General features: G+C 43.9%; 1 protein-coding gene across 1 annotated transcript in view; it reads right to left on the bottom strand.

The window, feature by feature from the left end:
- The window catches only part of FRAS1 (Fraser extracellular matrix complex subunit 1), a 279,515-nt gene that overhangs the window by 61,292 nt on the left and 204,244 nt on the right, over nucleotides 1-13,979 (bottom strand). Inside the window, exons 48-52 of the mRNA XM_087723886.1 lie at nucleotides 13,822-13,962; nucleotides 10,529-10,756; nucleotides 7,625-7,738; nucleotides 4,532-4,682; nucleotides 3,680-3,839 (exon numbers count right to left, since the gene is read on the bottom strand). Coding sequence (XP_087580012.1) covers nucleotides 3,680-3,839; nucleotides 4,532-4,682; nucleotides 7,625-7,738; nucleotides 10,529-10,756; nucleotides 13,822-13,962 — 794 coding nt within the window. The remainder of the gene's footprint in view (nucleotides 1-3,679; nucleotides 3,840-4,531; nucleotides 4,683-7,624; nucleotides 7,739-10,528; nucleotides 10,757-13,821; nucleotides 13,963-13,979) is intronic.

The raw sequence follows: 13,979 nt of genomic DNA, 5'->3' as shown, positions 1-13,979 counted from the left end.
ATTGAAATTATAAAACAGGCAGTGACATTTTAATAATTTGAGACACAGTTTACAGAAAGCAAAATTGATTGGGGTTATTATAATTCCCCATTTGTTACCAGAGTTTACTTCTGACAAAAAACAGGACGAAGCCCTAGGAAGGGCTATTTTACACATTCCTTGAGGGGCTTAATAGTTAAGGCGCTGGACTAGGATTTAAGAGACCTGGTTCAAAACTACCCTCAAGACACAGCCACTTTTTTTCGCAGGAAGGGGGAGTTGAGCTGGTGCTCTGCAGATTTTGATTTTAGAAAAAGAAAATAAAGGCTTCTTGGTCCACCTGGACCGGAAAGTCAAAATCCAGAAAATTAACCTTGTTTAGGAAAGTTTTGCACTGATGGAAAAATAGTGTTTTCCAGTGAAAGTTTTTTCCCTACTTTTCCTTGTTTGCTTTTTTGGCCTCTATTCCTTCTCTTCTCTCCTCTCCTCTTTTCTTTCTTCCTTTTTTCTTTCCTTCCTTCCTTCTTCCTTTCCTCTTTCTCTCTCTTTCTTTTTTCTGCCTCTTTTTCTTATCCTCCCACCCTCCTCTCCCCTTTCTTTTTCTCTTTCTCCTCTTTCCTTTTTTGTCTCTCCCTCTGTCTCTGTCTCTCTCTCCCTCTCCCTTCTTTCCTTCCTCCCTCCCTTCCTCTCCCCTCTTTGTTTGCTTCTTTAAGTGCTCCAATTGCTAATCTATATCAGTTGGTAATTTATTCATAACTTGCTAATATCACTGCAGACTATTGGATAGTAAGGGGGAAAGTATAGTCCTCAACTTACAACAGTTCACTTAATGACTAAAGCTACATCAGCACTGAAAAAAGTGAATTACAGCTGTTCTTCACACATGATCATTGCAGCATCCCCATGGTCATAGGATCAAAATTTGGATTGTGACATCTATGGAAAAAATCCAGGTGCTCAGGTATGAAAATGTGCTGCTCAAACACTATACTTTTCCGCTCACACGGAAAAAAAATTAGAGGGAACATTGTCAGGCACTTAGCTTGGCAGCCTGTTTAGTCACTCCAGCCCTTCCCTCCCTGGGAGTCCAGGCGCTTCAGTGACCGGTGCGCAAAACTTTGGCCAGGCTCCTCAAAAGACAGTGTTTGCTGGGGGGGGGGCGATCGAGCACCAGGCTGGCTACAAGACAAGCATTCATTCTTGGCTGTATTTGAGATTCCTAGCTTCACTGGACAGCAAAGGGTTGACCCCAGGTGTGTCTCTCTACTAATAGGCGGCCAAGATAAGTGCCTGAAGGATCCCATCCTGTCACTAATTCATATTACTGTATTTCCCCGAAAATAAGACAGGGTCTTATTTTTTTGACCCCTGAAATAAGCACTTGGCCTTATTTTTTGGGGAGGTCTTATTATTTTTGAAGTGCAGGAGGTGGTGAGCATGGTCACCTCATGGCTGCTGCTGTGTTGCAATATTTTGGGGGAGGGCTTATTTTCAGGGGAGGGCTTATTTTAGCGCATGTGCTCAAAATCCCCATTGGGCTTATTATCCGGGGAGGTCTTATTTTCGGGAAAACAGGTCCAAGGAATTTAAAATTATGAATTTAGTGGTCCCTGAGGTCCGAAAGGTTGGTGACCCCCGCTTCACATCAGAGAGTGGAAGCAACTCAAGGTTTGTGAATCGCGACGAATGCATTGAAATGATTCCTCCTCAGTTCGTTATTTATGTTAGACTTATATTAGGAGGATTCTACTACGTGTTCTTTTAGTCTATTGTTCCCAGTAGCAAATTAAGAAGTTAACATGCAATTTGTAACAACTTAATTAACTTAAATGTGCTTGCTTTCTCTTTCTTTTATTGAAAATGTGAAGTCTGCCTTCATTGGGGGCAATTCGATCTAATCAAATTCGTTTAATTCAACGAAAGAAAGAAAGAAAGAAAGAAAGAAAGAAGGAAGGAAGGAAGGAAGGAAGGAAGGAAGGAAGGAAGGAAGGAAGGAAGGAAGGAAGGAAGGAAGGAAGGAAGGAAACTAAGAAGAGCAACAAATTCAACTTGGCAAAAAACCAGATAAACCAAGTGGGTTAAATAAAGTCGCTTGGAGCAGATTATCAACAAATCACACATAAATATACCAGCTGAAGCAAAAAGGAATGAGAAATGCTTTGTTCAACGTAATGAACCTCACTTCTCCATCCATGGTCCACTTGCATTTCTCTTGTCCTACTTAAGATGTTTGGGGTTTCCTTGTCACTTCCTTTTCTAATTTAATGAAAAGAAGGACTAGGGGTGACATGATAGCAGTCTTCCAATATCTCAGGGGTTTCCACAAAGAAGAGGGAGTCAAGCTATTCTCCAAAGCACCTGACGGCAGGACAAGGAGCAATAAAATGGAAAGTAATCAAGGAGAGAAGCAACTTAGAACTAAAGAGAAATTTCCTGACAGTTAGAACAATTAATCAATGGAACAACTTGCCTCCAGAAGTTGTGAATGCTCCAACACTGGAGGCTTTTAAGAAGTGATTGGACATTTGTCTGAAATGGCACAAGGTTTTCTGCCTGAGCAAGGGGGGGTATTAGACTAGAAGACCTCCAAGGTCCCTTCCAACTATGTTAATTTAGAATAATAGAGTTAAAAGTAACCTTGGAGGTCTTCTAGTCCAACCCCCAGCTCAGGCAGGAAACCCTACAACATTTCAGACAAACGGTTGTCCGAACTCTTCTTAAAAACTTCCAATGTTGGAGCATTCACAACTTCTGGAGGCAAATTGTTCCCCTGGTTAATTGTTCTAACTGTTAGGAAATTTATTCTTTTTCTAAGGTTGCTTCTCTCCTTGATTAGTTTCCACCCGTTGCTTCATCTCCTACCCTCATGTTATTTCCAGCATCTTTGCCAGCAACGGCATGAAACAAACTGTGTCACATAATATTCCAGAAGTTTTTATTTCACTTTTTTCCCCATGTGCTTATTTAAAATATATATATTTTCTAAAGCAAGGTACATTCAAACCCCCATCCATAAGAAAGAGGGAACTTGCTAGAGGATGACTATCAGTGGTGGGTTTCAAAAATTGTTCGAACCTAATCTGTGGGTGTGGCCTCCTTAGTGGGAGTGGCTTGCCGCCCATGTGACCGGATGGGAGTGGCTTGCCGCCCATGTGACCGGATATGAAGATGCCGACGACACTTGTCAGAACCACCTTAAATTACCTCACACACAGCCCTGGCATGCATAAGAATATGATGTAAACTTGTTTCTTAAAAGGCATCTTTGGTTTGCGTTAAAACAACTTCAACACATGCAATGTTCTGATTGCACCACAAACGCAGTAGTCATCCTTACCTTTCACAGAGGCACTGAGTTTTATAAATATGAGCATGACAGTGTAGAATAATCATATCCAAGGACCAGTGGTGGGTTTCAAAAAAATTTGGAACCTCTTCTGTAGGTGTGGCCTGCTTTCCGGGTCCACTGGTGGAACCTCTTCTAACCGGTTCGGTAGATTTGACAAACCGGTTCTACCGAATAGGTGCGAACTGGTAGGAACCCACACAAACCGGTTCTACCGAATAGGTGCGAACTGGTAGGAACCCACCTCTGATGACTATAAATATGCTATGGCATCATAACAGTAGGAATTCCGTCAAATGGCAGAATAGTGACATTTCTGCATTGTTATTAAGAAAAAGCTGGTAAGTGGGGTACCTCATATGTTGAAAGCTGATAACAGACCACTGAATATGGAAGATATTATCAGCGACAATGCTGGGTTTGCTGTCCTTCACCAGAAATTGAAAACTATCTTCTGTCCTTTGAATATTCTCTTCATGGAGTACATACTGGATCAACCCCAAATTCACATCCTCTGTTAGATAAAGACTTCAACAAATTAATCCAGGAATTAAAGATCTTTGTCTTTTTTTTTACATTCCTTGGCAAACCACAATAATAGGCTCTTTGCTAATCTAATTTCTGGAGGCGGAACAATTCCCGTTGCGCAAAAACAATTTCAACGTATCTCAGCCTATCAATACAACATTTTATACAATGATCCATGCTGGGGAATACTATTCACTTTATCTAGAGCAGGTGTGGGATTCAGCCAGTTAGGACCAGTTTGGGCAAACGGGATGCTAATTTTGTATGCGGTTTGCTGAACCGGTTGTTGCAAGGACCGGCTGGCCACGCCCTCCCCTCGCAGGAGTCTTCACACAGCTTGTTCATCATGCCAGATAAGTACAGGGCCCACGCCGAGGTTCTGGGAGGGCTAAAAACGGGCCAACTGGAAATCTGCAAATGGGCCTGTTTCTGGCTTCTGGAGGGCCTCCGGAGTCGGGGGAAAGACGTTTTTGCCCTCCCGGAGGCTTGCCCTCTCTACTCACGGTCCAAGAAGGTGTGCGGGAAGCCGCACGCAGAAAATGGCCGTGTGTTTGAAGCTGCACACAACCACATTTTCTGCACTAGGGGAACCGGTTGTGAAAGTATGTGAAGCCCACCTCTGACTACACTCGGTAAGAAAGCACGACGCCCAAGAGCAAAGGCCAACCGGGCTTATACCTTGTGTAAAGGTAGTCACCATCGTTCCTGGCTGCAATTTCTTCTCCACGTAACCATATTTGGGCCCCGTTGTTATTTCATAGATCAGGAGGCCGTCTTCCGTATCAGGGTCCATAGTCAGCAGCTCCTTCTTGGTGATGAGGTTTTTTGGCTAGATGGAAGACCAGAAACCGGTGAAGGGGAGTTTGTAAACCCTGAGATTAAAAAACGAAATCCTACTACCACATTTCTTCCCCAAATGGCACCTCATACGTGTTTTGGTTTACAAGTACCATAGTCCCTAGCCCCGTGATGGCGAACATATGGCACACCTGCCACAGGTGGCATGCAGAGCCCTCTCTGCAGGCACGTGAGCCGTCGCCCCAGCTCAGCTCCACCACACGTGTGTGCACCTCCCGCCGGCCAGCTGATTTTCAGGTCTCTGACGCACATGAGGGGGAGGGGGGAGTGCATGGGAGACATGTATCTTGCCTTTTTATGTACATTGAGAGCATATGTACCAAAGATAAATTCCTTGTATGTCCAAAAACATTTGGCCAATAAAGAATTCTAGTCTATTCTATTTTATTCTATGCTATGCTATTCTCTGCTCTGCTATTCTATTCTATTCTATGCTCTGCTATTCTATTTCCTGTTCTGCTATTCTATTCTCTGCTCTCCTATTCTATTCTCTGCTCTGCTATTCTATTCTCTGCTCTGCTATTCTATTTCCTGTTCTGCTGTTCTATTCTCTGCTATCCTATTCTATTCTCTGCTCTGCTATTCTATTCTGCTATTCTATTCTATACTCTGCTATTCTATTCTCTGCTCTTCTATTCTCTGCTCTGCTATTCTATTCTATTCCTTGCTCTGCTATTCTATTCTATTCCTTGCTCTGCTATTCTATTCTATTCTATTCTCTGGTATTCTATTCCCTGCTCTGCTATTCTATTCTATTCTCTGCTCTGCTATTCTATTCTATGCTATTCTATTATCTGCTCTGCTATTCTATTCCCTGCTCTGCTATTCTATTCTATGCTCTGCTATTCTATTCTCTGCTCTGCTCTGCTCTTCTATTCTCTGCTCTTCTATTCTCTGCTCTGCTATTCTATTCTATTCCCTGCTCTGCAATTCTATTCTATTCTCTGCTATTCTATTCTATGCTCTGCTATTCTATTCCCTGCTCTGCTATTCTATTCCCTGCTCTGCTATTCTATTCTCTGCTTTGCTATTCTATTCTCTGCTCTGCTATTCTATTCTATTCTCTGCTCTGCTATTCTATTCTCTGCTCTGCTATTCTATTCTATGCTATTCTATTTTCTGCTCTGCTATTCTATTCCCTGCTCTGCTATTCTATTCTCTGCTATTCTATTTTCTGCTTTGCTATTCTATTCCCTGCTCTGCTATTCTATTCTCTGCTATTCTATTTTCTGCTTTGCTATTCTATTCCCTGCTCTGCTATTCTATTCTCTGCTTTGCTATTCTATTCTCTGCTCTGCTATTCTATTCTATTCTCTGCTCTGCTATTCTATTCTCTGCTATTCTATTCTATTCTATGCTATTCTATTTTCTGCTCTGCTATTCTATTCCCTGCTCTGCTATTCTATTCTCTGCTATTCTCTGCTATTCTATTCTGCAGGCTACTTCTGCTGACTGCTGTCTGCCTGCAATTTGGCAGATCGAATCCCACCAGGCTCAAGGTCGACTCCGCCTTCCATCCTTCTGAGGTGGGTAAAATGAGGACCCAGATTGTTGGGGGCAAGAGGCTGGCTTTGTAAACCGTGCTTTAAAGCACTGTGAAGCGGTATATCAGTGCTGTTGCTAAATACGGAAGCAGCAGCGGTGCCCAAGGCAGACTCCAGACTTCCCGAAATCAATCTGAGCAAAAGTCTTTAAAAGTCACTTGCATCCTCATTTGTCACTCGTCCCGCTGTTGAAATGTGTGGTGTGCTTGAGCACCCTAGTCAGCTGGCAATTAAAATCTGCTTCCATTTCCCAGCCTCTTTCACTGTGGTGATGGAAACACCACTTGATTAATCACAGCAATTAATCCATCAGAGCTTCCCACTTAAGGAATGCAAATGCCATTAGCCAGGAATAAGACATCACGGCCCACAGCCTAAGGAACGGGAGCATCGGGTGAGGCGTTATTAGGGACTTTAGCCTTACGGCTTAAGATGGATTGCTTAGTTTAGCCACAACTGCTGATGTAACAAACAGCCAAGGCTTATTCCATTCATCACAGCAGCTGGCAGCAGTGACAGGAGGGCGCACACTCACAAACATACAACACTTTTGCTTGGAGAACTTCACTTAATCTTTTGTGGTTCCACCACAAATCCGCGAAGCCCTTATCCGCGGAGACATAAGCGTGAAGACTAATTCGCGCCGTTCTAAGCGCTAAGGAAAAACGTGACCCTATCGCGATGACATAATCGTGGAGGGCAAATTCGCGCATTCCCAAGCACTCAGTACCCTAAATCTAACCCTAAACCTAACCCTATACCTAACCCTAAACCTAACCCTAAACTTAATGCTAAACCTAACGCTAAACCTAACCCTAACCCTAACCCTAACCCTAACCCTAAACCTAAGCCTAAACCTAAGCCTAAAACAAACCCCTAAACCTAATCCCAACCCTTACCTTAATTGAAGTCAGCTTTCTGCCGCGACGCCGTTTTAAAGCGCCCTTCTGTTGCCGCGCTGTTGTCGCGGCGGTGATGATGTGCGGTGATGACGTCGCGGCTTTAGCGCCGCGATTTTACCACCGCGATTTTGACAAGCGCGGTTTTGTCGTGCCACGATCTTTTGTGTGTCTGTGTGTGTGGTCAATGGTAGCCAGGAATATTTATTTATGCTGTGGTCCCAGAGAAGTGATGACAAAACCTTTGGGCCTTGCATGTCAAATATTCAGAAAAATGCTGGTTCTTTGGATATATATATATATATATATATATATATATATATATATATATATATATATATATATATATATATATATATATATATATATATATATATATATATATATATATATATATATATATATATATATTGCAAGTTAAAAAGGGGAGAGTCGATACTTTTGAAACGAATCAGACAGAAAAAACTCACCTTGCCATTCATATATTCCAACCACTGAAGACCTAAGTTAGTGACAACTCTTGGAGTCCCATCATCCACAGGGAGAATTTCTACTCTGAACCACTGAGGCACAGCGGTCACAATCTGCAAAAAAAAAACAACCAACCCAACATATATATTCAGAACATTTGTTTCTGCAATGGTATAGAATTTACCATACTGGACACAAAAAGCCCTTTTGTTCTTTTGTGTCTCTATGTCAAGCCATTCAAAACAGGGTTTCAAAATATACAAATGGGTTTTCATTTCTCTTAAGTTATCTAATATGTCAGGCAGCTGCTTAAAGAAAATATGGAACCCGGGGATTTAAAAGCACAATGACTATATATGTATACTTTTTTGTTCTATTTTTTCTTTAAAAAAGGAGGAAGATATACGTTAAAATTAAATATGCATACTGAAAAGGAATTATAAATACCATCAACATAAAACATGGAGCTTGCTCAGAAGCTGAAATACACCAAGTAAATGAGATGAAGAGTGGGAAGTAGAGGAGAGAGGTAAGGGAAGGAGAGAGGGACAGGAGAGAGGGCAAGGGAGGGAAGAGGAGGAGAGAAAGGAGGAGTGGAAAGGGGAGAGAGGAGAAAGAGAGAGGAAGGGGGAAGTAGAGAGGAGAAGGATGACAAAGAGAAGAAAGGAGGTAGGGAGTGGGAGGAGAGAGGGAGAAGAAAGTGATGGATAAAGTACAAACATGGTTTATGGAGAGCAGAAGAACCAATAATTGTTTTTGGGAGTTGATGGTAAGACGAATTGATGTAAACATTTAATAATACAATATGATGTTGGCTATGTAATAGTATACATGTGATTATATGTTATGAAAATGAAAAAATAAAAAACTAATATATATATATATTCTACGCGGGAGAAAACCCGAACAACTAGAGACCTATATATATATATATATATATATATGGAGGAGATAAGGAGGAGACCTGTGGCTTAATAGATCTATACTAGTCTCCCTTTATTTATTTATCAGCACAAATTAAAAACACACACACACACACACATATATGTATGTATGTATACATACATACACACACACACACACACACACACACACACACGTACACACAAACACAAATAAATAAAAATAAATACGGAACCTATCTGCAATTTTATCAGGCCCAAAACCCAAGAGAAACATGGGATTCTTCTTCAGTAGATTTCCTATAATGCCAGTTTGGTCTAATGGTTAAGGCATCAGGTTAGAAACCAGGAGATGGTGAGTTCTAATCCTTCCTTATGAGCGCTAGCTGGATGATTATGAGCCAGTCACTCACTCTCTCTCTCGGTCCAACCCACCTCACAGGATTGTTGTGGGGAAAATAGGAGGCGGAGGAGGAAAAGGAGTATTAGATTTGTTCGTCTTCTTGACTTGCTTATAAAAGTAATAAAGGTGGGAAAACCGGGTAGGTTAGGATAGAACAAAGCAGAGTAGAAGAATGGATCGATGTGAGAAGAAAAGAGACTACCGGTAATAGATTTATGTGATGTAGAGCAGAACAGAAGAATGGAGAGCTATGGGAAAGAGAATAATAGATATATGTGATGTAGAGCAGAGCAGAACAACACAGAACAGAAGAATGGAAAGATGTGAGAAGAAAAGAGAATAATAGCTACATGTGATATAGAGCAGAGCAGAATAGAACAACACAGAAGAATGGATAGATGTGAGAAGAAAGGAGAATAATAGATATATGTGATGCCGAGCAGAGCACAGCGGAACGGAGCAGAGCAGAGCAAAACAAGAAAATATTGCCAGACTAAAGCATTCTGTCATCCATACAACCATATTCTCAGAAAACTATTAGGAAGGGGCTAAAGACGGTCTTCACCCTCTTTAGCCCCTTCCTAATAGTCTTCACCCTCTTTCTCTCACCCAAACTATTTGAACTGAGCTGCCTCGTATTCCTCTAGAATCCCGCCCCCCCCTTCATCTCCTAGGGACGCAAATTAGTAAATCCCATCACATATTTACAGATATAAAAGACTGAACCACAGTAATTTACTACGAGAGCTGGCTTATGACCTCTTCTTGGTCTCTTTTCCACTGCATATCCATGTCAGGGAACAAAAGCCTTAATTTAAGGTTTAAGGTTTTATTTGGTTTGTATGCCGCCCTATTCCCGGAAGACTCAGGGCGGCTAACAATCAGAAGGGGAGGGGGTACAAAATAAAAATAAAAGACAAACAATTTAAAATACAGCAACAGTCGTAAAATTCAACAGCCCCAGGCCTGCCGGAACAGCCAGGTCTTAGTTGCTTTGCGGAAGGCCGGTAAGGGTCCGGATCTCAACAGGGAGATCGTTCCAGAGGGCTATTGACTAATTGACTTTCTGCCAATTACCTCCCAAAGACCCATTAGATCCCACAGATTAGGCCTCCTCCGTATTCCATCTATTGGCCAATGTCGACTGGCTACCACCCGGAGGAGGGCCTTCTCTGTGGCTGCTCCGGCCCTCTGGAACGAACTCCCCGCGGAGATTCGGACCCTCACCTCCCTTCAGGCTTTCCGTATAGCCGTTAAAACCTGGCTGTTCCGGCAGGCCTGGGGTTGACGAGTTCCCTTCCCCGCTCGAATTTTGTGACTGTTGATTGTTTTTAAATTTTTCTCTGTATTTTGTCTGTTTGTGTTACCTTGTGTGTACTACCCCCTTCCCCTGGGTTTGTTAGCCGCCCTGAGTCCCTCCGGGAATAGGGCGGCATATAAATGCAATAAACCTTAAACCTTAAACCTTGTTCTCTTTCTGCACGCAAGGGCTAGGTAGAGAGAAAACTAAGGATGGAATTCTTAGCCTACTATCCAAACGGCCACAAGCCCGTGAAAGTCAATTCGGGCGCAGAGACTTTTGGCTTCCCTCCACTGACCTCTTTCCCCTCCTTTGCCACCACAAAAAAGGGATTGGTCCCATCGGAAACGGTGAAAGTGAAGCGGTCTTCTAAAAAATTGCTTCCGTCGTGACTGTAACTGATTCGGTTCTGGAAGACGTCCTCCATGGAGAAGGCATGGGCCTGCTGGTAATGGTGGCCATCGTGGGTGCGCTCCAGCTGGCCATGGCGTGGGGGCTGCACAATGCTAAAGGTAACAGACTTGGCCTGCATACGGAACAAAATGTGTGGTGAGAAAACGAGGGGTCACGTCACACTATGATAGTTAATTGACAGATTCCTAAAGATTCAGGAGATGGTCTGGTAAACTATTAACTTTAAGGTTCTCCAGTGTCCGGAAAGCAATTCTTCTAGAAACTTCTAGAACAGGAGTGTCAAATTCGCAGCCCGCGGACCGGATGAGTCACGCATGACATTAAGCTGGCCATGCCCACCCTGGCCAGGTCCCCCCCAAGGTCAAACACAACCCTGATGCGGCCATCAATGAAATTGCGTTTTGACACCCCTGATCCAGAGGTGGTATTAAGCGGGTTCTGACGAGTTCTGGATAACCGGTAGTGGAAATTTTGAGTAGTTTGGAGAACCGGTAAAGGCCACCTCTGGCTGGCCACGCCCCCATCTATTCTCTGACTCCTGAGTCCCAGCTGATCAGGAGGAAATGGGGATTTTGCAGTAACCTTCCCCTGCCACACCCACCAAGTCATGCCCACCAAGCCACGCCCACCGAACTGGTAGTAAAAAAAAATCTGAGTCCCATCACTGCCCTGATCTAAGTCATGGCATCAGTTCTATAGAGCCGAGGTGGCGCAGTGGTTAGGGTGCAGTACTGCAGGCCATTTCAGCTGACTGTTATCTGCAGTTCAGCGGTTCTAATCTCAGCGGCTCAAGGTTGACTCAGCCTTCCATCCTTCCGAGGTGGGTGAAATGAGGACCCAGTCTGTGGGGGCGATATGCTGACTCTGTAAACCGCTTAGAGAGGGCTGAAAGCCCTATGAAGCGGTATATAAGTCTAACTGCTATTGCTATTGCTAGTTCTGTCATGGCGTCTCTGCAGGCAAAACCTAGATCTCATCACATCCAGTTCTCCGTAGCCTCCGGTTCTTCCATTTTCCACGCACGAGGAATTTATGAAACTCAGCACTTGAGGAAGTGCAGTTACTGCCTCAGATGTCTCCGAATAAGAATTTGATAATTTCATGGAGGTTTAATCTCTGAAAGGTCTATTAGTTCTGCCAACTAGACAGAACCTCCTAGCCCAGAGGTAGCATATCTCAGAATATTAGATCAGCAGAGAGAAAGTATTTATTTATTCATGAATATGTGCAGCATCCTTCTGTTTATCCCTATTTTAAATGGTTTATGACGATAACAAAATTACAGGAAAATAATATAGCCATAGCGTAGTGATAAAGCTTTGAGATTGCCACGGGTTGTAGTTGTTCCTTACCTAGGCTTCCCAAGAGCATGAAGCAAACTTATTGTCCTGACAAAAACCCCTTTTATTAACTGACTGTGAATTCGTCTCATTCACATCCTGCAAAGTCTTTCAAGGGAGGATTTACAGTCACAGACCTTATCTGGCTTAGAGAGCAGCCAGGCCAATATCTGCAAAACTTGGCAAGGAATCTCGGAGAGTCACGAACCAATGAAGCAAACTAATATTCTCCTGCAAACTCCACTCCCCTTTCGCTCCTCTTTTATTTCCTCTGGGAGGGGCTGTTCATCTTCCACCTGTGGCCTTACTCCCAACTCACCCCCTGTTCTTTAGCTGTTCCCTTCATCTGGCACTTCTGCACATGCGCACACTGGGAACAAGCTCCAGCTGTTCTTCTGCCTCACTGATCTCCGACTCTGAAGGCAGCTGATAACTGTCAGACGGCCTTGGCCCCAGAGGTGGTATTCTGCTGGTTCGCACCAGTTCTGGGAAACCGGTAGTGGTGGCGATGCGAGGCTCTGCCCACCCACCCAGACATCATCATGGACCTTCTGCGCATGCCCAGATATGTCACGCTTGAGCTAAGTGAGCGCACAGGCGTACATGCTCCAGCTATCAAACTGGTAGTGAAGATAATAGGATACCATTACTGCCTAGCCCCCTCTCTGCCTCCGACGCAGAGCCCTCATCAGAGCCTTCCTCAGACCCCAGGACTCCTGGCCAATGTTCCTCCTCAACCTCCTCACTGTCCGGATCTGCTACCAGCTCTGCTGGCCACTGGCAGGCCACGACAGATAGTCCACCCTCAGCCATGGAAGCACTTTGGGTGACTTTGGGGCAGCCCAAAGTACCTCACATTTTACTTGTTGCCAAAAACAGAAAGATGGACGTGGAGGGCCCAACTCTCACCAATGAACCTTGTCTCATGTTCCAGGATAAAAAAGAGAATGCAGGTAGCCCTCTACTTACAGCGGTTCATTTAGCAACCGTTCAAAGTTGCAACGGCACCGAAAAGAGTGATTATGACTGTTTTTCACACTTAACGACCGCTGCAGCAGCTCTCAGGGTCACGTGATCAAAATTCAGATGCTTGGCAATTGGTTGATATTTATAACGGTTGCGGTGTCCCCATTTGCTTCTGACTTTTGACAAACAAAAGTCAGTGGGCAAGCCGGAACCATGGTTTGTGAAAACCTGGTTACTAGCCACTGCAGTGATTCACTTAACAACTGTGGCAAGAAAGATAGTCAAATGGGGCAAAACTCACTTAACAAACGTCTCGCTTAACGACAGAAATGTTGGGTTTAGTTGTGGTCTTAAGTCGAGCATTACCTATATAGGGCATGTATGCAGAGCCACGGGGGCGCAGTGGTCAGAGTGCAGTACTGCAGGCTACTTCTGCTGACTGCCGGCTGCCTGCAATTCGGCAATTCGAATCTCACCAGGGCTCAAGGTTGACTCAGCCTTCCCTCCTTCCGAGGTGGGTAAAATGAGGACCCAAATTGTTGGGGACAAGAGGCTGACTCTGTAAATCGCTTAGTGAGGGCTGTAAAACACTGTGAAGTGGTATATAAGTCTAAATGTTGTTGCTATATGATTGTCTACTTCTAGATCAGGGGCAGACAATTATGGCCCCTTTCCCACCTGTGGACTTCAACTCCCAGAATTCCTGAGCCAACATAGTTGGCTCAGGGATTCTGGGAGTTGAAGTCCACTGTCCATAGGCAGGAAAGGCCCATTCCTGTTCTAAGGGAACATGGCATTGGATGGAAACTACAATTTCCTTCCAAAGTCCTTCAGGGAAGAAGAAGAACTCAAAGAGAACGCCTTTCTTCACCTCTGTGTCCGCGTCGGTGGCTTTGAGATCAAATTCCGTGATGGTTTTCCTCACGCCTTCCTGCACAGTCATACCCGCGGCCAGCACCACCGGCAAAGAATCGTCAACTGGGTTAATGGTGATTTCAAAATTCTGGGTCACCTGTGGGCAGAAAGAAC

This window comes from Thamnophis sirtalis, unplaced genomic scaffold (assembly GCF_051295495.1).
Source record: "Thamnophis sirtalis isolate CommonGarterSnake01/CBP01778 unplaced genomic scaffold, rThaSir2_p1.2 scaffold_10, whole genome shotgun sequence".
NCBI classification, from domain to species: Eukaryota; Metazoa; Chordata; class Lepidosauria; order Squamata; family Natricidae; genus Thamnophis; species Thamnophis sirtalis.
Note: the sequence above shows the minus strand (reverse complement) of the source record. Positions and strands in the feature narration are given on the sequence as shown.